The 20,640-nt window shown below is 38.1% G+C and overlaps 1 protein-coding gene across 1 annotated transcript in view; it reads right to left on the bottom strand.

Moving 5' to 3' along the window:
• Nucleotides 1-20,640, bottom strand: part of GLIS3 (GLIS family zinc finger 3) — a gene marked incomplete at both ends in the record, with an annotated part of 133,012 nt that overhangs the window by 77,117 nt on the left and 35,255 nt on the right. Inside the window, 2 exons of the mRNA XM_083351242.1 lie at nucleotides 15,340-16,453; nucleotides 17,762-17,966. Coding sequence (XP_083207368.1) covers nucleotides 15,340-16,453; nucleotides 17,762-17,966 — 1,319 coding nt within the window. The remainder of the gene's footprint in view (nucleotides 1-15,339; nucleotides 16,454-17,761; nucleotides 17,967-20,640) is intronic.

Below are 20,640 nucleotides of genomic sequence, written 5' to 3'. Positions count from 1 at the left end.
GTTGCCTACCCCTGGTATAGACCTACACCCTTATATATAAATAACATATAAATATTGATCATGGTGGCCTCAAGTGCAATTGTAATCTAGATAGAGATCTTAAAATGTATGGTTTTTATAAAGACCAGTCAATGTTTGATCAGATATTGCTGACCTCTGATGAAAAACTGATCAAGAAATTATATAATTTCTTATTAAATTTGAAAATGGAAGATGAACAAGTGAAAGAAACAATGACACAATGGGCAAAAAACTTTGGATATAATATAGAATTAGAGAAACGGCAAAATCTGTGGGAAGGAAATTATAAATTGACAATGGCAACTTCTTATAAAAAGAACATATAAAATGTTTTATAGATGGCACTTACCACAGGTTAGATTAGCAAAAATGTTTATAAACATATCTAGTACATGTTGGAAATGTTACCATCTGAGGTGGACTTGCAGTAAAACAAGGAAATTTTGGGTTAAAATACACACTTTGTTAGAAAAGAGAGAAACATATAGATTTTAAACCTGAATTTTTCTTATTAGGTATAGTATCAGAAAAACTTGATAAACAAAATGCATATCTAACACTGCATGTATTGACAGTAGCGAAGATTGTATTTGCTCAGCACTGGAAGAAGGAAGAAACACTATCAGATGAAGATATAATTAAAAAGATATTGGACCGTGCTGAGGACAGACTCATTCTGAGGATGAAAGAGAAAGAAGATACAGAATATTTTCAAACATGGAATTTATTTTATTAATGGCTGGAAAAACTGTGTAGAGACTAGGATATAATTTGTATTACTAAGCAAAATAAAAAGTAACCCAGATAACACAATGTTTATCAAGCAGTAATGAAATGTAACAATAAAAAATCTAATTAAAAAGGACATAAGTATTTATTACCAAGACATTTTGGTGTGACAGGATTTCAGAAGGAGCTGAAAGTCCACGAAGACCATTAAGTCACCAACCAACTCATTTTGTAGGCATATGAACCACTCAAGAATAACTACAGGACTTCTGTTATGAGGTTTCCTAAATGCTTGCTCTTCTTGGAGGCCTTAATCTGATCTTGCTTTCCCCCATTCAGATCCTCATACTCTAGGCATCATTTCAAGACATCTATGGTATCTTTGGCTCAGCCCAGGTTGGCAATGTGTAAGTGTATATCATCTTTTATATATAATTATGACATCTGACCAAATGGATGAATGACCTCCTATATTGATTTCCTGTAGATGTTAAATAACATGGAAAAGAGAATCAAGATTCATACAGCTCCCAGTTTTGGCATTGTGGCCAGCCCTGACAAACAACTAAATAAATCACTTGGATAGGAATGGAATCTTCAAAGGATGATGTCCTCAACTTCCAAATTTTTCAAGCATTCTAGTAGCTAATGAAATCCAGTAAGAGTACCAAGATGGGCAAACTCCCCATATCAAAATCCAGATATTATGTCACCTGTTTCTGTCCTATGTCAAGGCCTGAATCCTGACTGAAAAGCATCCAGACAATCCTTTTCATTTAGGACTGATTTAATACTATTTTCTTGAGTCTTCTCTAGAAAGGAACAATGGATGTTATCAAACACTACGAGATTCAGTAAGGGTTCTTCAAAGCAATTGTCAATTAAGTCTTATACTGCAGTTCTCTAACCATGATCTTGTAGGTAGGAATGGAATTGCTCAATATATTGCTTAAATTTTGAACCCACCATGCAGCTTCAGCAATATTCTAATAGGGCTCCTGAGAAATTCAGGAGAACCAACGTAGTAACAGTATCTCTGTCTTCTTTGTAACAGAATAGTCAAATGGGACAACCAGGACTGTTTCTGTATTAAATTCAATGAAATCACACTAAAATATGTATGTATGTATGTATGTATGTATGTATGTATGTATGTATGTATGTATGTATATTGTTGTTGTTAGCTGCGAAGTCATGTCCGACCAATCGCGACCCCATGGACAATGTTCTTCCAGGCCTTCCTGTCCTCTACCATCTTTTGGAGTCCATTTAGGCTTATGCCTACTGCTTCAGTGACTCCATCCAGCCATCTCATTCTCTGTCGTCCCCTTCTTCTCTTGCCCTCAATCTTTCCCAGCATTAGGCTCTTCTCCAGTGAGTCCTTCCTTCTCATTAGGTGGCCAAAGTATTTGAGTTTTAGCTTCAGGATCTGGCCTTCTAAAGAGCAGTCAGGGTTGATCACTTCTAGGACTGACCAGTTTGATCGCCTTGCAGTCCAAGGGATTTGTAGGAGTCTTCTCCAGCACCATAGTTCAAAGGCCTCAATTCTTGGGCGCTCAGCCTTTCTTATGGTCCAGCTTTCACAATCATACACTGCAACTGGGAAGACCATAGCCTTGACTATACGCACTTGGCAGAGTGATGTCTCTGCTTTTTAGTGTGCTGTCTAGATTTGCCATAGCTTTCCTCCCCAGGAGTGTCTTTTAATTTCTTGGCTGCAGTCCCCATCTGCGGTGATCTTGGAGCCCAGGAAAATAAAATCTGTCACTACCTCCATTTCTTCCCCATCTATTCCACAGGAATTGAGAGGGCTGGATGCCATGATCTTGGTTTTCTTAATGTTAAGTTTCAAGCCAACTTTTGGACTCTCCTTCTTCACCTGCAACAAGAGGCTCTTTAGTTCCTCTTCACTTTCTGCCATTAGAGTGGTATCATCTGCATATCTTAGGTTGTTGATATTTCTCCCGGCAATCTTAATTCCAACTTTTGATTTGTCTAGCCCTGCCTTTCTCATGATGTGCTCTACATATAAGTTAAATAGGCAGGACGACAGTATACAGCCTTGCCGGACTCCTTTCCCAATTTTGAACCAATCAGTGGTTCCGTGTCCAGTTCTCACTGTTGCTTCTTGACCCGCATATAGGTTTCTCAAGAGACAAATAAGATGGTCTGGTACGCCCATCTCTTTAAGAACTTGCCACAGTTTGTTGTGATCCACACAATCAAAGTCCTTAGCATAGTCAATGAAGCAGAAGTAGATGTTTTTCTGGAATTCCCTAGCTTTCTCCATGATCCAGCGTATGTTGGCAATTTGATCTCTAGTTCCTCTGCCTCCTCGAAATCCTGCCTGTACTTCTGGTAGTTCTCGATCCACATACTGCTGGAGTCTAGCTTGTAGGATTTTAAGCATAACTTTACTAGCATGTGAAATGAGTGCAATGGTGCGATAGTTTGAACATTCTTTGGCACTGCCTTTTGCTGGAATTGGAATGTAAACTGATCTTTTCCAATCCTGTGGCCACTGTTGAGTTTTCCAAATTGAGTGTAGCACTTTTACTGCATCGTCTTTTAAGATTTTGAATAACTCAACTGGAATACTGTCACTTCCACTAGCTTTGTTGTTGCTCAGCTTTCCTAAGGCCCATTTCACTTCACATTCTAGGATGTCTGGCTCGAGGTCAGTGACCACCTCATCGTGGTTATCAGGGACATTAAGCTGGTTCTTGTATAGTTCTTCTGTGTAATTTTGCCATCTCTTCTTAATCTCTTCTGCCTCTTTTAGGACCCTGCCATTTTGGTCCTTTATCATGCCCATTTTTGCATGAAACGTTCCCTTCATCTCTCTAATTTTCTTGAAGAGATTTGAAGAGTCCTCCCTATTCTATTGTTTTCTTGTTTCTTTACACTGTTCATTTAAGAAGGCATTCTTATATCTTCTAATATTCTCTGGAATTCTGCATTCAATTGGGTGTATCTTTCTTTTTCTCCCTTGCCTTTCGCTTCCCTCCTTTCCTCAGCTATTTGCAAAGCTTCCTCAGACAGCCATTTTGCTTTCTTGCATTTCTTTTTCTTTGGAATGGTTTTAGTTGCTACCTCTTGTACGAACCTTGTTGCGAACCTCTGTCCGTAGTTCTTCAGGCACTCTATCAGATCTAATTCCTTAAATCTATTTGTCACCTCTACTGTATATTCATTAGGGATATGATTTACTTCATACCTGAGTGGCCTAGTGCTTTTCCCTACTTTCTTCAGTTTAAGCCTAAATTTTGCAATGAGAAGCTCGTGGTCTGAGCCACAGTCAGCTCCTGGTCTTGTTTTTATTGACTGTATAGAGCTTCTCCATCTTTGGCTGCAGAGCACATAGTCAATCTGATTTCTGTGTTGACCATCTGGTGATGTCCATGTGTAGAACCGTCTCTTGGGTTGTTAGAAAAGAGTGTTTGCTATGACCATCGTATTCTCTTGACAAAATTCTATCAGCCTGTGCCGCTTCATTTTGTACTCCAAGGCCAAACTTGCCTGTTATTCCGATTATCTTTTCGCTTCCTACTTTAGCATTCCAATCCCCCATGATGATAAGGACATCAATTTTTGGTGTTAGTTCTACAAGGTGCTGTAGGGCTTCATAGAAGCGGTCAATTTCATCTTCTTCAGCACCGGTGGTTTGGGCATAGACTTGGACTATTGTGATATTGAATGGTTTGCCTTGGATTCGAACTGATATCATTCTGTCATTTTGGGGATTGCATGTTCAGTCTTGTTATCTCTTTTTTTACCATGTCCAGCTTTCCTTGATTCATGGATCTTACATTCCAGGTTCCTATGGAGAAAAAAATCTTTACAGCATCGGACTTTTCTTTCACCATCAGATACATCCACAGCTGAGCGTCTTTTCGGCTTTGGCCCAGTCGCTTCATTCTTTCCGGCACTACAAGTACTAGTCTTCTGCTCTTCCCCAGTAACATATTGGATGCCTTCCGACCTGAAGGGTTCATCTTCCAGCATCATATCTTTTTGCCTTTTGGTACTGTCCATGGGGTTTTCATGGCAAAGATACTGGAGTGGGTTGCCATTTCCTTCTCCAGTGGATCACTTTGTCAGAACTCTCTGCTATGACCTGTGCATCTTTGGTGGCCCTGCACGGCAGAGCTCATACCTTCACTGAATTACGCAAGCCCCTTCGCACGACAAGGCAGTAATCCATGCAGGGTATGTATGTATGTATGTATGTATAAACCAGGGGTAGGTAACCATGGCTCTTTTATGACTTGTGGACTTCAACTCTTAGAATTCCTGAGCCAGCATGTCCATGAGTCATAAAAGAGCCAAGGTTGCCTACCCCTGGTATAAACAAACAAACAAGTTTTTTGAAGGAATTGACAGGAAAGCAAGAATGAAAGATGGAGTGGTAAAGGGTGGGATCCAGAGTTTTTCTTCACTGGTTACCAGTCTCCATCTTTACATATATAAATACTCTCTCACCAATGAAGAAAACTCTAGATCCCACCCTTTATCAGTCTCCATCTCTCATTCTTACCTTCTTGTCAATTCCTTCAAAAATGAGATTCTTACACTTTCACTTAATGCAGTTGACTATTTTTATTCTCCAGACACAGAAAAAAGGAATCATGCAAAAAGATTATCTCAAAGGCTTCTCCGAGTAGACATTCTCTGATGTTGTTTTCATGTTCCACAGATTCTTCAGATGCTGTTGTGCATATGTAAAGTAATTTATATTTACATTTGCACAACAGAATATAAAAATATCTTGTTCGTTAAGAATTGGAATGTGTGTTTTTCAATCCCTTCCTCTTCTTGTTCCCCCACCAACCATCTCTCTCTGTGGATTCAGAGCTGTAATTAATACCTTGTTGGCTCCTAAAATATGTTAAGCAATTAAAACTGGCCTACTCATCATAATCAGGGTATGGCTAACCTTAAAAACTTTATTCATTATTCATGTGGAAAAACACAAAACTAATTTTAGATGTCATTCATATGGTAATATCTTTACAGTTAGAGACACAAGCTTAATAGAAAGAGGTGTTCTGTACAAAAAAACATGCAGCTTCTCATTAGGGTCTTCTTGTGTCATACAGACATGGGAAAATCAACTGCTTTCTTGATTAAAAAAGAAGCATTTAAGAGGAACAATCATTTTAACAATTTAATGATATTTTAATATCTGCAGAAATCCTATAGTTTGGTTTTTAGGCTATTTTTCCCCCTAACATGTAATCTTTGTCTATTTTCTCTTATTCTATGAAGCCTGTACCTTGCTCCAGTCTTTCATATCTATTGTCTTAAAACCTCCTGCTGTGTATCTGGAATAACCTAATAGCTTGTTTTTGATTATGAAACACAATTTTATTTATTATCTGACAGTTCTGAAAGAATGCCATCCAAGCTATTTGGATGCTCTGGCGAGCCAAAACGGAAGTGGAAATATTAATGTACTGAAATCTTCACCACAGATGCAGTTCAAGATAACTGATAGCCAAATGCTTCTCTTTGCTGAAGATAGACAACATTTATACATAAAAAAGGATAAACTGTATGATGAATGACTGTTTCTTTCATCACTTCGATTTCCCTGAATAGATTTTGAAGCACTTTACAAATATTTAAAACCTGCAAGAACTGAGAAAATGAAAAAAGAACTAGAAGAAGTAACAGTATGTTATTCAGGAAATTGTAAATGAAGACAGAAACAGGATTTCTATATCCTCGGTGGTAAGTTCAGAAAGGAACATGTAAACTCATTGTTCTCACAAAACAATAATAGATGGCTGCTTCCAGGCGCATGAAGGTAGAGATAAGAAGAAAAGCATTTTTGGAATTGTTCTATTTATTGAAAAAGAAGAGCGTTCTAATAGCAATAGTACTTATGACTTATATACCACTTCATAGAGCTTTACAGCCCTAAGTGGTTTACAGAGTCAGCATATTGCCCCTAACAATCTGGGTCCTTATTTTACCCACCTTGGAAGTATGGAAGCCTGAGTCAACCTTGGGGTGGTCAGGTTTGAACTCCTGGCAGTGAGTAGAGTTAGCCTACAATACAGCATTCCAACCACTGTGCCACCGTGGCTCTGAAATAATTCTCTGCCCCCATTCCAATCAAAATGAAGCATATATAGAAATAAATATAATAACATTGGTGTGCCATGCAAGTTTTCCTACCTTGTCACCTTGGGTTGCCAGCTTCAGCTGAAATCAAACCTGGAGATCTCTCCTTCCAATAAATGTGTGCATTTATGTATACATGTAGAATAGAATAAAAATCAAATATATAAGTATGTGTAGGTGTGTGTGTGTATCTAGATCAATTCCTATACAAAGAAAATAACAGAATACATTTATATTAAGTGAATTGATAACTGAAAAAAGGAACCCCTTCTTATAAAATAAAATTATCCATCAATATGAATCAGTCATCATTCCTTATCAGGCACAAATTACCGGTACTCTCAGAATTGCACCACAAACACACGTCCCTATCCTTCATAACAGCAGAAACAGCACAACAGAAGAGGAAAATGAAGCGGGTAGAAAAGGAAGAAGCCCCATTTAGACATTTTGGAAGTCTTAAATTCACCCACTGAGAAGGACTTTCCAGGTAGTCTTTAGTGTTCAGGCTAATCCTGATCCAGATGTTAATCTCTGGTTACTCTAATTGCTTGTTCTGGTAGGAAGAATAAGATAATTTTAATTGAGCTGTGTATAATACTACATGATGATGCTTCTTGTGAAATATAAGCCAGAATACTCTAACCTTGGCCCTGTTTTTAAATGTCAATATATATGCAAGTGGCCTCATTTGTAGTGATAATGCAGCAAGAAAGTAAGAAATGGGTCCTTGTTCCAACCTGAATATTATTACCCTTACACCAGGTGTAATGACAATATCCAGTATTATGCATCTATTTTCCCATTTGGCACATTCCTTTATTCAATCATTGTAATTAGCTGCTTGGCACACAATAGCCACAGCTATAACAATTACCATGAATTCCATTATTTAAAAGCACTGGCATGTCTTTGTTATACATTCAACTCTATTGGGGCAATCACAATACCTTCTTCTTTTAATGGATAACTTAAATTGTTTGTATAGCTAAAATTGCCATGAGATTTTTTAACAGTAATTAATCACCCTTAAAATAAACGGGCTGATTTAGGCATTCTTATAACCAATGTCATTGCTATTTATTCAGTGAAAGCAAGTAATACAAATAATGTTATTGACTTTGGCATAAGCAGGAGCAGCAGTGCTGCACAGACTCAAAAAAAGGCCTTTTATTATTTTTTCTCTACTATGGACAAAAATATTAAAGAAATAATACGTACAACATCTTACTACTACAATAGCAAATGTGTTATCTTGAACAGCTTTCTGGACGAGATCCAAAGCTCTTTGGGTAGCATGTAAATGCTTCAAAGCTTTGTTTCCACCTCAAGCTCAGCAGCACCAGAAGATGCTTGAGAAATTGACAATTTGAAAAATCTAACTAGGCAAAGATGCTATCCAGCCAATTTGGTCCAATTTGTGTAAAACAACTCTTTTTTAAAAAAATTGCAGGTAGTCCTCAAGATAAAATTGTAATTGCAGAATTGCGGGTGTGCTGAAAATGGCAGGAGGCAGCAACATAGGCCAGGAACGCATAGCCTGACCTCCTTCCATAAAATGAGGCCCAGAGATATTAAAAAATAAGTCCGCAATGGGTGACGGCATGTGGGAAGTAGGCCCAAGCCTTGCAGGGTCCCGGTGGGGCGAGATGGGGGGCAGAGAGGCAGAGGGTGCTGCAGCGACTGTAACATCGAAACAGGGTCGAAAGTAGTTTTTTGGGGGTCTGTCATAACTTCAAACAGCCTTTAAGTAACCAATCATATCTCAAGGAATACCTGTACCTGTACCTTGACTTACGACTACAATTGAGCTCAAAATTTGTGTTGTTAAGTGAGTCATTTGTTAAGTGAGTTTTGCCCTTTTATGACCTTTCTTGCCACAGTTGTTAAGTGAATCACTGCAGTTGATAAGTTAGTAACCCAGTTGTTAAGTGAATCAGACTTCCCCATTGATTTTGCTCATCAAAAGGTTGCAAAAGGTGATCACATGACCTTGTGACACAGCAATGGTGTTAAGTATGAGTCAGGTGCCAACCATTTGAATTTTGATCACATGATCATGGGGAAGCTACAAAGGTCATAAGTGTCAAAAACGGTTATAAGTCACATTTTCAGTGCCGTTGTAACTTTGAACAGTCACTAAATGAACTGTTGTAAGTTGACGATTACCTGTATTCTCATCAACTATGGGAAACATAGATATACTGACAGCCCATCAAGTCAGACCTAACTAAGAATCCAAATCAAGAGAAAATTATTTTATTGATAATAATAACATAGACATTAAGAACAGAGTATCTTTGCAACTAGTGAAGGATGAAATCAAAGTTCTGAATTCATTCATTTTGAATATGGCAGATTCAAAAGCAGTATGCAAAACTGAACAGTCACAATCACAATCACTGAAAAATTGGAAAGATAAATGCCTCCATGCAGTTCTGCCATGTTATGATTATGTTGTGCTTGGACAATACTTGTTCCTATATAATTATGCTGTTTATTATTTGTGTTGTCCTGAATCTCTTTTTCCTAAAGTATGCTCATTTTCTGTATTGTGTTCTCTGAATCCTCAATTTTGAATTTTGACTTAATCTTTACTTAATAAAAGCAAAGTTACTTAATCTTTACTATCTCCATTGGGTTCTGGTCATTCCTTTTGTTCTTTAGTATTCTCCTTGATGTGTCCCTGTAACAGCAAGATGCCTAATAAGTTACTTCTTTTTTATGACTACTATATCTAGGCTGAAAAACTTCCTAAGACCACTAGATGGCAGCAAAGAGATAGAGAAAATGCTTTGCTACTGTCTGATGGTTGTTTGAATGTTTGCAACACATACAGCAACCCTATTATTTTTTCTTTTTCTATTGAAATTTAAACAATACTACTTAGAGTAAAATGTACTACACATTTTATCCCAAAGGTGCTTTTTCAAGAGGCAACTGGACTTGCTTGTTTTTCTTTGAAGATACTTCACTTCTCATCCAAGAAGCTTCTTCAGCTCTGTTTCACATGAGAAGCTTCTTGGATGAGAAGTGAAACGTCTTCAAAGAAAAACAAGAAAATCCAGTTGCCTCTTGAAAAAGCACCTTTGGGACAACTATGACGTGGATGACTGAGAATCTACATAGACTGCACATTTTAGTGTCATAGAAAAAGCCTGCCCTACCCTTTATTTTGTACAAAAAAAATCATGGTACCTGGAAACAATATTCATTTTAAAAGTAACAAACATTGTTTTGCTTATTTGTGCAAATATTGTTTCATGTCCATTAATTTCAGCAAAGTCTTCTGTGAACTTCATTATGCTAGAGTTCCATGCTCCATGAGATTCAGGGTAGTATTGTCAGATTTGGGGCTAAATCTATACAAATCTATACAATCTGCACTCTTTTTCAAGAGAGTTAGAAATAAATGAACAACTCAGGCTGCAGTAACAGGATGTTCTGAAATGCACATATAAAGCAAGTACCAGCATGTAACAGATCTACCAGAGCAGAACTTGGAGTTCATAAGACTAAAAGTTATATAAGTAGCCCAAAAGTATTAGAGGGTGGCAGGAAAGAGATAATGTATTGCACCGGACAACCCTCTCAAGCTTTCAGAAAAGAAAAGTAACTGTGTCCTTCCATTATGTCAGGAATCCTAATTAGCATTAAATGATATTCCACTGTTGATTCAGATAAGTTTGTTTGCTTACTGCAGGGGTAGGCAACCTTGGCTCTTTTATGACTCATGGACTTCAACTCGGCTGGCTCAGGAATTCTGGGAGTTGAAGTCCATGAGTCATAAAAGAGCCGAGGTTGCCTACCCCTGGCTTAGTGGTTTGTTCTTAATGCATTCTTCAGTGCAACTAGGAAAATAGTAGACAAGAGAATTATTACCATATTGGTCCCACAAAAGGAAAGGCAGATTAGATAAAAAAATAATATTTCCTGTACAAGAAAGCTTATAGAAAAAAGTGGTTTCTATACTACGCACAAAAAGATGTATAATTTTAAACTGATGGAATAATTGAAATCATCATTTTAGAAAGAAAAGACAACCACAATATAACAAAACAAAGGAAAGTGGGGAAAATGTTTTTTAAGGGAGCATTAAAGGGCAAACCACACATATAAGATCACTCACATCTATTTCTTATCAGAAAAAGAAAGCAACTGTATATAGTAGGCATTTATCTCATTCCTCTGTGCTAGCTTGTTTTTGCTAAAAATGACCCCAAAGTGGCTGTTTTGCCACTCAAATGCTTGCTGCTAAAAATAGCATTTGAGCAATAACCTGTACCAGATGTGAGAATATTTTATTAAATTATGATTAACATTATCAAGTTAACTAAATAACATAAATCCAAGCTGCATAAAGAAAAAAATATACAGCAGGCACACAAAAATCTAGTCTTTAAAGAGAGATTTACTGTACATATGCAAATTTATCATTTATATAAAATATTACATTATAGTCAATTGCTATTGACATAAATTACAACATCTATCCAAATTTGATAGACCTGTAGTTCCTGCCTCTGATATTTCATTATTTTTACATTATGGTTGTTTTCTAATGTAGCCATTTAAGATGCCTTAATCAGTTGTTACATTATCTAGAGTTTTCCAGTGTTGGGCAATTATTATTCTAGCTCGTAAAATTAAAGAGAATAAGTTCCTTTAAGTATTTTTATGCTTGAGATTTAATCACGTAAATAAATGTAGTCAGCCAACTTAATTGCCCCACACTGGAAAAGAATCATAATGTTAAAATAATGAAATATCAGAGGTTGGTACTTATCTCTCTAAAAACTGTATGTCAGAATGATTTTACCTTATCATATAAAAAGAAGGCAAGAGATCAGACAATGTACACATTGCCAATCATTGTTTCTTTCCTGTTATCTTGGTTTATTATTATGTTTATTTTGTACCTTTGAGCCAGTGTGCACTCCTGACAACTGCCCCCACTGGTCCCTTCGGTTTTCTTGGCAAGATGTTTGGAAGTGGTTTCCCAGCCCTCCTTTCAAAGCGTCAGAAAGAGGGACTTCCTCAAAGTCATCCAGCTGGCTTCATATCTAAGGCAGGACTAGAACTCACAGTTTCTAAGTCACTGCCTTTTATCCCTGGACCAAACTGGCCCTCTTGTTATATGTAGGTGGTTCTTTTTATGGCACTATATAGGTTGTTTCTTCTGAGTAAATGTTTCCCAATTTAGATTATTCTCTAACAAATCTGCAAATTATTCAACCTTGTGTACACCTTTTAATCCTTAAACTAGCAATTGATCAGTCCCCACTCTTTCCTTTGGCATGTCTGAGAGAAAGTAAGAGAAACAATGATGATAACAAATAAATAATAAATCACTATGCACTATATCTGCACTTGCTCTTCAATCATTCCGTCAATAGACACTGCAGAATTCTCACTTGTTCAGAATCACAAAAATGGAAAAATACTGACAAATGACGGCTATTGGTAAATATTTCAATCTTTTAAAGTATGCTAAAAGTTATTCATATTCATTTTGAAAATCTCTTTGTCCAACCATTTATTTTAATACACATTGCTGTATAAGTGTACATAATGCTCTGCTGTTAGTCACTCTTTTGATGGTGGCAGTTGTATAAAGCTATTAGAACTAAAGGTAATCCTCGGATTACAACAGCAATTGGGGCCAGGATTGCTGTCACTAACCAATTTTTTTAATCCCATTTATATCCCGCCCTTCTCCGAAGACTCAGGGCGGCTTACAATCTAAGAAGCACAAATCAATGGGCTTAGCAATAGCCTTCATTCTATGTATATGCCTGCTTATTAGGGCTTTCGCCCCCCCCCAAGCGGCATTATTACAAAGTCAGCTTATTGCCCCCAACAATCTGGGTCCTCATTTTACCTACCTCAGAAGGATGGAAGGCTGAGTCAACCTTGAGCCTGGTGGGACTCGAACCTGCACTAATTGCAGGCAGCTGGTGTTACTTAAGGAGGCATTAGCCCACTGCTCCACCAAGGCTCCTATAGTGTGACGCCATGTGATCCCATTATTTAATGACAATTGCTGTCAGAACATGCAGATCGTTTAGCAGGAAGAAGCGGGAATCCCAGGTAAGGAGCATTAAGAGTGCCGGGAGGGGTTGGGGGAAGCTGCACATGGGTCTGGGAAGGCTGTGGGAGACTGGCAGAGACTCTGCGTGGATCAGGGAGGCTGGGGGAGCTGTCGGGAGAGGTCATGTGTGGGTCTTGGGATGCTGGGGAAAGTCTTGAGAGGAACAGCAGAGGCCATGATGAGTTTGAGAAGACCTCATGGAAACAACATAGGTGTGACAGGGGACTGTGGGAAGGAGAAAAAGTGGCAGGAGGTACTTAATGAAGCAACTTGTGACCTTCCCTGACCAGCTTCCTTTTTGACTTTGCTTGGGAAGCTACCACAAATGCTGATCATGTGAGAGGCCCACTGCAACATCATATTTGCAAGTTGGGTGCCCAGGTGCCTGACTTACAGTCATGTGAGCATGGGACTCTTCTGACATCTGGTACTTGGGGACCCAGCTGTATGTCCATTTTTTTTCAGTGCAACTGTAACTTTGAATGAATGGACATAAGCCAAGGACTACCTGTACTTTAATCCACACCTAGGATAATGAAGGCATAATTGATTGCAAAAATGTTTGCACAATGACTTGCTTATGTGGAATAAAAGTACTAAATATGACATTTGTACAAGAACTAAAATACGATACAGAGAGGTTTTGAATTGCAGAATTATGGCATTGAATTTTAAAACAATGTTAAAGAATCCAGAGTGGGTTTTTTTTCTTATTTCTTATTAGATTCTCTTTCTCCCTGGCTTCTCATCTTGCAATAAGTAAATATAAGTAGTTCCAGCCAATGTGATTCTAATCAATAAACAAGAGAAGGATGAACAATATATTATGCTGCAAGAAAAAGTCCAAAAACTCAAAAGAATAAGGAAGAAAGATCTTCTATTAACAAAAAAAAATCTATGGAGTTTAATCCATTTATACATTTCTGTTATTTAAATAAACTAAGTTATTGTCATTTAAGTGTGAGGCGATCTTATAAAGAATATGCAATGATTGATCAAAAGGATTTGTATCCCTTCTCTTCCTCTTTCTCGGAAGTGAAGGAAAAAACACAACATAATTATACATGGAAGTTTTTCACATTTCTCACAATCCTACCCAAACTCCTTTCCTGAAGCAGGAAGTACTTTTATAGCAAATGATAAGCTCAATAATTTAATAAAAACCATTTGCTTTGTTCAGTATTACTAAATATATACAACTGAATCAGCCACACTGAATGTATAGTTTGCAAGAATAATGTATATTTTGTATCTTGGGACATCTTGTGATATTTTATTTTCCATTCATATTATCTCAGAACTGTAAATTATCATTTAACCTCAGTAATATTATGAAGTCAATAATGGTATTAGACTTTGTAAAGCACTGGAAATCAGTTGATTATGGTTATATATAAAAGTAACAATACTTCAAAAATAGTCCACATTTTAAAAATGCACAGATAGCAAGTAAATATTTGAAGATCATTTTCTTACATTAAAATATAGAGAGGGTGATTAAACAATATACTATTGTTTATGCAATGTGAATAGATATGTTCAAATATATCCAGAATACCTCCTTCTCACCTCCTACATGTGCTAGACCACAATTACCTCACCAAATACCCTGCATGGTTTTTAAAATATTTCATTTTATATAGTAATACATGTTATTTTTACATTGTGAGCTACTTCGATCAGAAAGTCCTTTGTAGGCAGACAGTTAAAATGTTAAACAAAAACAATCCAAGAAACTTTGGTGCTTGAAAGCAAGTTAAAAAAAATAATAATATATTTAATATCTGGCTATTTGCTGCACTTTAAATCACCCAGAAATATAGTTCACCATCTACTTGGAGAAAAAGGAGTTTCCTCCAGGAACCTGCCATTTATTAGAAGATTTGAAAAGAGCTTACATATACTCAAAACTCTGTATCCGAGATGGGTAACCATGATATGCAATTCTACTACTCACAGAAAGGCCAAAATTCATCATAGGCAGCAGTAATTGATTTGGATCTATTTTAGGGGAACAACGGTTTAAGAATATATTACATAAATGTGATACTGTGCCCCCCCCCAAAGATCAGACCATTCTTTTTCCTAATTTGCCTATTTCACTTTAACTTTTTAAACCAAAACAAGTTTTCAAGCACCCATAAACAGATGATTTGTTCCACTGTGCTCTAGTAGCTGTTTAAAACATAGCATTTTTCTCCACTCATACACTTCACATTTCTATGTATTTACTCATCTTCCTGAATTAATATAAACAAATCCCTATTCCTTTTTTTATTGAGATGTTTTTATAAGAAAACACCAGCATAGCATTGAAAAAAGAAGATTTGTGGATCTTTTGAGTGTGATCAACACCATTTTAAACTTACCGTACATTTGTTTGGCTTCTCCCCCGAATGCACTCTCATATGGATAAGCAATTTGTAACGGGCGTTAAATGATTTGTATCTTCGAGGGCACCCAGCCCAGAAACAAGTGAAATCTTCCCCTTTCCTCTGGTCAATGTGAATTTTTTCTATATGTCGCACAAGTTCTTCTTGCTGATCGTAGGAAGCACTGCAGTCTATCCAACGACAGCAGTGCTTGCCACTGAAATCTTCAAGTTCACTGTCTTCATCTAAAAAACAGTTCTGAATAGATGCAGGCAAGGAAAGTGGACGGGAATGGTTGATGAGTGCATGCTGATGTGCGTAATAGGGAGGCGGTGGACCATGTGGAGGAGGAAGCACAGGGGGACCCAGTGAAGAAGCAGAGGGAACACCATTTGCATTTCCAGAAAAAATATCCCCATGTCCACCCTTCACAAAGCCCACTGGTTGGCTCTCTACTAAACATGTACCTTGTTGAACCATCATATTATTTGTGATCAACGGCTGCAGATTGCTTTGCTCCAACTGTTGCATGCGCTGGTATTCACCATTTCCATTTTCACTGAAGTCTGGAGGGCTAGCATTGCAATTAGCCATAAGGAGCCTTTTTTGAGGATTTGGTATAGAGCAAGTCTGAGGGATGCAACTTCCCTTTATTCCTAAGAAATGCCCATAAACTTCAGGTTGAGGAGAGATGTTGCATGGAGATGTTCTTGAACCATTTATATAGGCAACTAGAGAAGTAGGGGAGGTGCGGATGATCGTATTGAAGTCAATCCCGATGCCATCAGACAAAGGGGACAGAGACAGGGCTCTCTTTTTTGCGGAATGAGATCTGGCTGAGGAATGGTGAGGGCTAGAATAAGGTGGATGGTTGTTTTCCATACTGAGCAAGTAAGATGGCAATGAAGTAGAAAAGTTGTTGGACATCGATATCCCAGATGTAGCATTTGTGACATCCCCAAACTGACTGCTATTTTGTGAACTCGAGTTGGAGGGAAGAGAAGGATAAACTCTATAACCGTGAAACCACTCTTGTTTGACACTTTGTATTGACTGGCTTTCGGAAAGGCTCAACGTTGTGGACGCCAAAGATTCTCGAGATACGAGGGATCTGTAGTAAAGATCAGAAAAGAAAGAACAATGTAATCTTAGCAATTGAATCCTAGATCTTGGCAATTACAGGTAGCCTTTGACTTAGAACAATTCATTTAGTGACCATTCAGAGTTACAGAAGTTTAAAAAAGTGACTTATGACTGTTTTTCAAGCTTAGAACCATTGCATCATCCCCATGTCACGTGATCAAAATTCAGACGCCTGGCAACTGGCTAATATTTATGATGGTTGCAGTGTTTTGGGATTATGGGATCACCTTTTGCAAACTTCTGACAGGCAAAGTCAACGGGAAAGCCAGATTCAGTTAATTTCAGATACTAACTTAACAACTGCAGTGATTCACTTAACAAATGTGGCAAGCAAGGTCGTAAAATGGGACAAAATTCACTTAACAACTGTTGCTTGACAACAGAAATTTTGGGCTCAATTTTGATCATAGGTCGAGGACTGTCTGTATATGGAACAATTGGTTACTCAGCTCAGTTACTTATTCTTGATAATCAGAATTAAAACTTTAAATCTTGATCTTTATCTTTGCATATTCAAATAAGCACAAACACAGCTGTGACACATCCAATACTGTGTTACCATAAGAATTTAGCCTTTCACCACACTGGAAGTCCTGTGTACATCTCAAAAGCATCTTCTGGAGAACATTAGGCCCTCATGAAAGACCAGTAATATAAATAGTCCTTCAAGCTTTTTATCTGCAGTTCCCTGCTCTTTACCTATTGCTAAAACCAATTTTCAATGTCGTCATCAGCACCAGCATTATATGCCTTCCCCATAAAATATGAAAAAAGTAAAAAAAAAAGATTCTGCCAATTTTGGTTACAGAATCATTCATTTCATAGGCCACCTCCCATCAACCACAGATCTTTGCCATAAGATTAGACATCACTGCTTTATATATAACATTTAAATAATAAATTAATCAGCTTGCTACATTTATTTACTAGAAATATAACTACAAATATTGCCATGTACATTTGCTCAAGTTTATTTAATGTGTTTCTTTCATTTATTTAAAGCTCACTAATATTACTATAGCCCATAATTCCAATATCGTGGAAGTAAACTCAGAATAATCACTGGCATGTACAAAACTAATTATTAGTGATAAATTCAAAATGCTCTAAGGATGAGAATATGGTGGTCGCATTGATTCTTGATTGCAATACAGTGTTAAGTGGTATGGACCAGGAAAGATAATTCTAAACTGAATGACATAAAATATTGTTTGGATGATGCAGATATGACAATCCTTGCTATCATATTGAAGAGAACAAAAACAGAATGCAAGACCTTGTATCGGATGGTATATCTGGATTCGACATATTCATAGCCCTCTGTAAACTAGGGCTGATTTGGCTGCATGCTGTTGAGACCTGCTGAGCCGAAGGAGATAGAGGTCCCAGCCTCTGAACCACCATTGGACTGCTGGCGATTATCAAATTGTTACAGCTGTTTTTTCCAATGGACTTGCACTGTGATCCGTAGACAAAAGCTCCTAAAAATAAAGAAGTCAGTTAAACTATGACATTATTTTTGTAAATGATTTCAGTTAATTAATTTCTAGTATGTTCCCCCCTCACCATCCATGCAAGATTAAGGAAAAACTTTTTCATTAAATATGGTCATACCATATGTTAAGAGTTCCCCTTTGAAGGAGACGGGCTATTCAAAAATTTGAAAAATAAATGAATGAATAAATAAAGTTGTAATTCATTAATTAAATTAGCGAGATCACCACATTATAAATCATTTTAACAAAAAGAAATGTGGCATTGCAAGTTATTTTGTTTTACATTACACTTGCTCCAGTTCACATAGTGAAGATATCAATGTTTGTTACAACAGATATAGATCTAAGTATCTTCCTCCACATTCCAAAGATCTCTTTAGTCCTGCGGCAATGCAGATGAAACTTCTTTCCCCTCCCTCAGGAAAAAAAACTCCCACTGCAAAACAGTGCCTTCCACTTTCAACCCTCAGAGCTGGCCTAGAAGGCCACCCTGACCTATGGTGTTGAAGGCAACTGAGAGATCAAGGAGAACCTTGATTGTCCCTTTCCTACCCTGGTTCAATAAAGGTCTTCAACTAGAGCAGGGGGTCTTCAAACATGACTCTTTTATGACTGGTGGACTTCAACTCCCAGAATTCCTCAGCCAGGTTGGGAGTTGAAGTCCACCAGTCATAAAAGGGCCAAGTTTGAAGATCTCTGAACTAGAGCGACCAATGTAGCTTCTGTCTCATTCACAGGCCTGCATCCCAACTGCCAAGAGTCCAGATATCCATTTTCCCCAGGGTTCCTTGGAACTGCAACCCTGCTACCATCTCAACAGGAGTAGGCTGGTAATTATCCAAGATAGTTGAGATAAGCTGTGGCTTTTTTCAGAAAAGGTCATATCACTTCTTAGGGGGAAGGCAGGAAAGCAAGCAATGGTTTACTTAAGGATGCATTTGCAACTGCTCATTTCACTAGCCAGATTGGGAAGGGTGGTAGTAGAGCTACAGTGCAGAGCAACCTATCCACTTCCTCAGGATCCACAGGCTCAAATCAATGTTATATTTTTTAACAAGACAGGCCTTCTTCATCATAGCCATACCTGGATTTCCCCAAATGGCATCATTTATTTTTAAACGATATTGCCAGGCATTTTAATTTTCAAAAGTAATTTTTAAATAAAGTACATCAAACAAACGGAATTAAAGTAGACTACTGTGTCATACAGGCAACTCATCAATAATAATTAGAATCAGCAAATCTATTTATGCTAATTTGTGGAACCTGAGTAAATCAATTTACAAGGTGCAAATGCAAAATGGACTTCAAAAACTAATATTTCAAATTCCATTTTTCAGCCAAATCTAACAAGATAATTCCCTTGATTTCTTCAGGGAATATAGTCTGAATATTTTTGCCAGTTATTTCAAAGTGGAAAACAGGGAACTATTTTTAAGTACAACTTTAACAACAAATTGCAGTTCTGAAATACCACAGTGACACCAATTGACCTTTTTCAATAACTTTCTTTATAGAAAAAAGGTATGCATTATTGGTAGTAACGCAGTGACAAACTTACACTATGCATCCTTAATAACATGAATTTGGCTTTCATGTTGAAAATACTTAGAATCTCTTTCCCTTTTACTTTTTATTACCCGAAACCTTTGGTTACTGCAGAAAGAAAGATGACTGTAATAGAAATAGGTCAAATCCATTATCAAAATGATAAGAGAAAAAACACCAGGTAAGCCCAAAGCAAGAAGTATCAGCAAGTAACTCAGGTGACACCTCCCTAATTCACATTCTGTGCTTTTCAGAGGAAAGGGGAGTACAGCAAGTCAAATGTGCAAAATTATATTACTATAGTCAATATTAGTAATAGTAGTTTTGGCCTTCTTATGGTTCAAACTCAATTTTGAGGGCCGCATCAGCATTGCAGTTGCCCTTGGCGGGCCGGGTGGGTGTGGCCTACTGGGTGGGCATGGCCAGCTCTACATCATTCGCATCAAGGGTGCCAGTGGGGGCCTGGGCAGGAGTGGGACAGATCTGAGGGTCTCTGGCAGAAGAAGATGGGACCAGGGCAAGTGCCAAGGCATGGTCCACTGGAGGAGCCTCACTGTTCCTCTCAGGCCTTGGGGGGGTGTTGGACGGTGGCGTGGAGGTCAAATGCCCTGCCCAGCCGTCAAGCACCCACGGCACTAAGCCCAGCCCCACTTCCCCAAGGTGGCGCCCAGCTGCACTTACCTCCTCTTCAAGGCTGCTGCTGCTGTGCTTGCTCTCCTTAGCCAGGTTGCTCATGATGGGTACAAGGGCAAAGTCAAGAGGGAGGCCCACTCCCTCTCCATGTGAAGAGACCTGGCTTTGTATCCAAAGCTTCCTTAGCAATAGGATGGGAGACCCCCCAGGATAGGCCAGGAAGAGGGGGCAAGAGGATGGTGAAAGGGCAGCAGGGCAGGACTAAGGCAGGACTTCCTTCTGACCCTCCCTCTTCTTCCTTCCTTTCTTCCTTCCAAGAACAGAGTGGTAGGAAAATATTTGAGATGAGGGAGGGAGAAAAACAGGCAAGAAACGCAGCTGGGGAAGTGTCATCCTTCGTGAGGAATGAAGAAATGCACCATTGCCTGGAAGTGGCCAGCATATGGCCCTCGCCTACTTCACATATCCGGCTTGGTGG

The sequence above is a fragment of the Vipera ursinii genome (genome assembly GCF_947247035.1).
Source record: "Vipera ursinii genome assembly, chromosome: 2".
Classification (NCBI taxonomy): domain Eukaryota; kingdom Metazoa; phylum Chordata; class Lepidosauria; order Squamata; family Viperidae; genus Vipera; species Vipera ursinii.
This window is presented reverse-complemented; position numbering and strand designations above follow the sequence as displayed.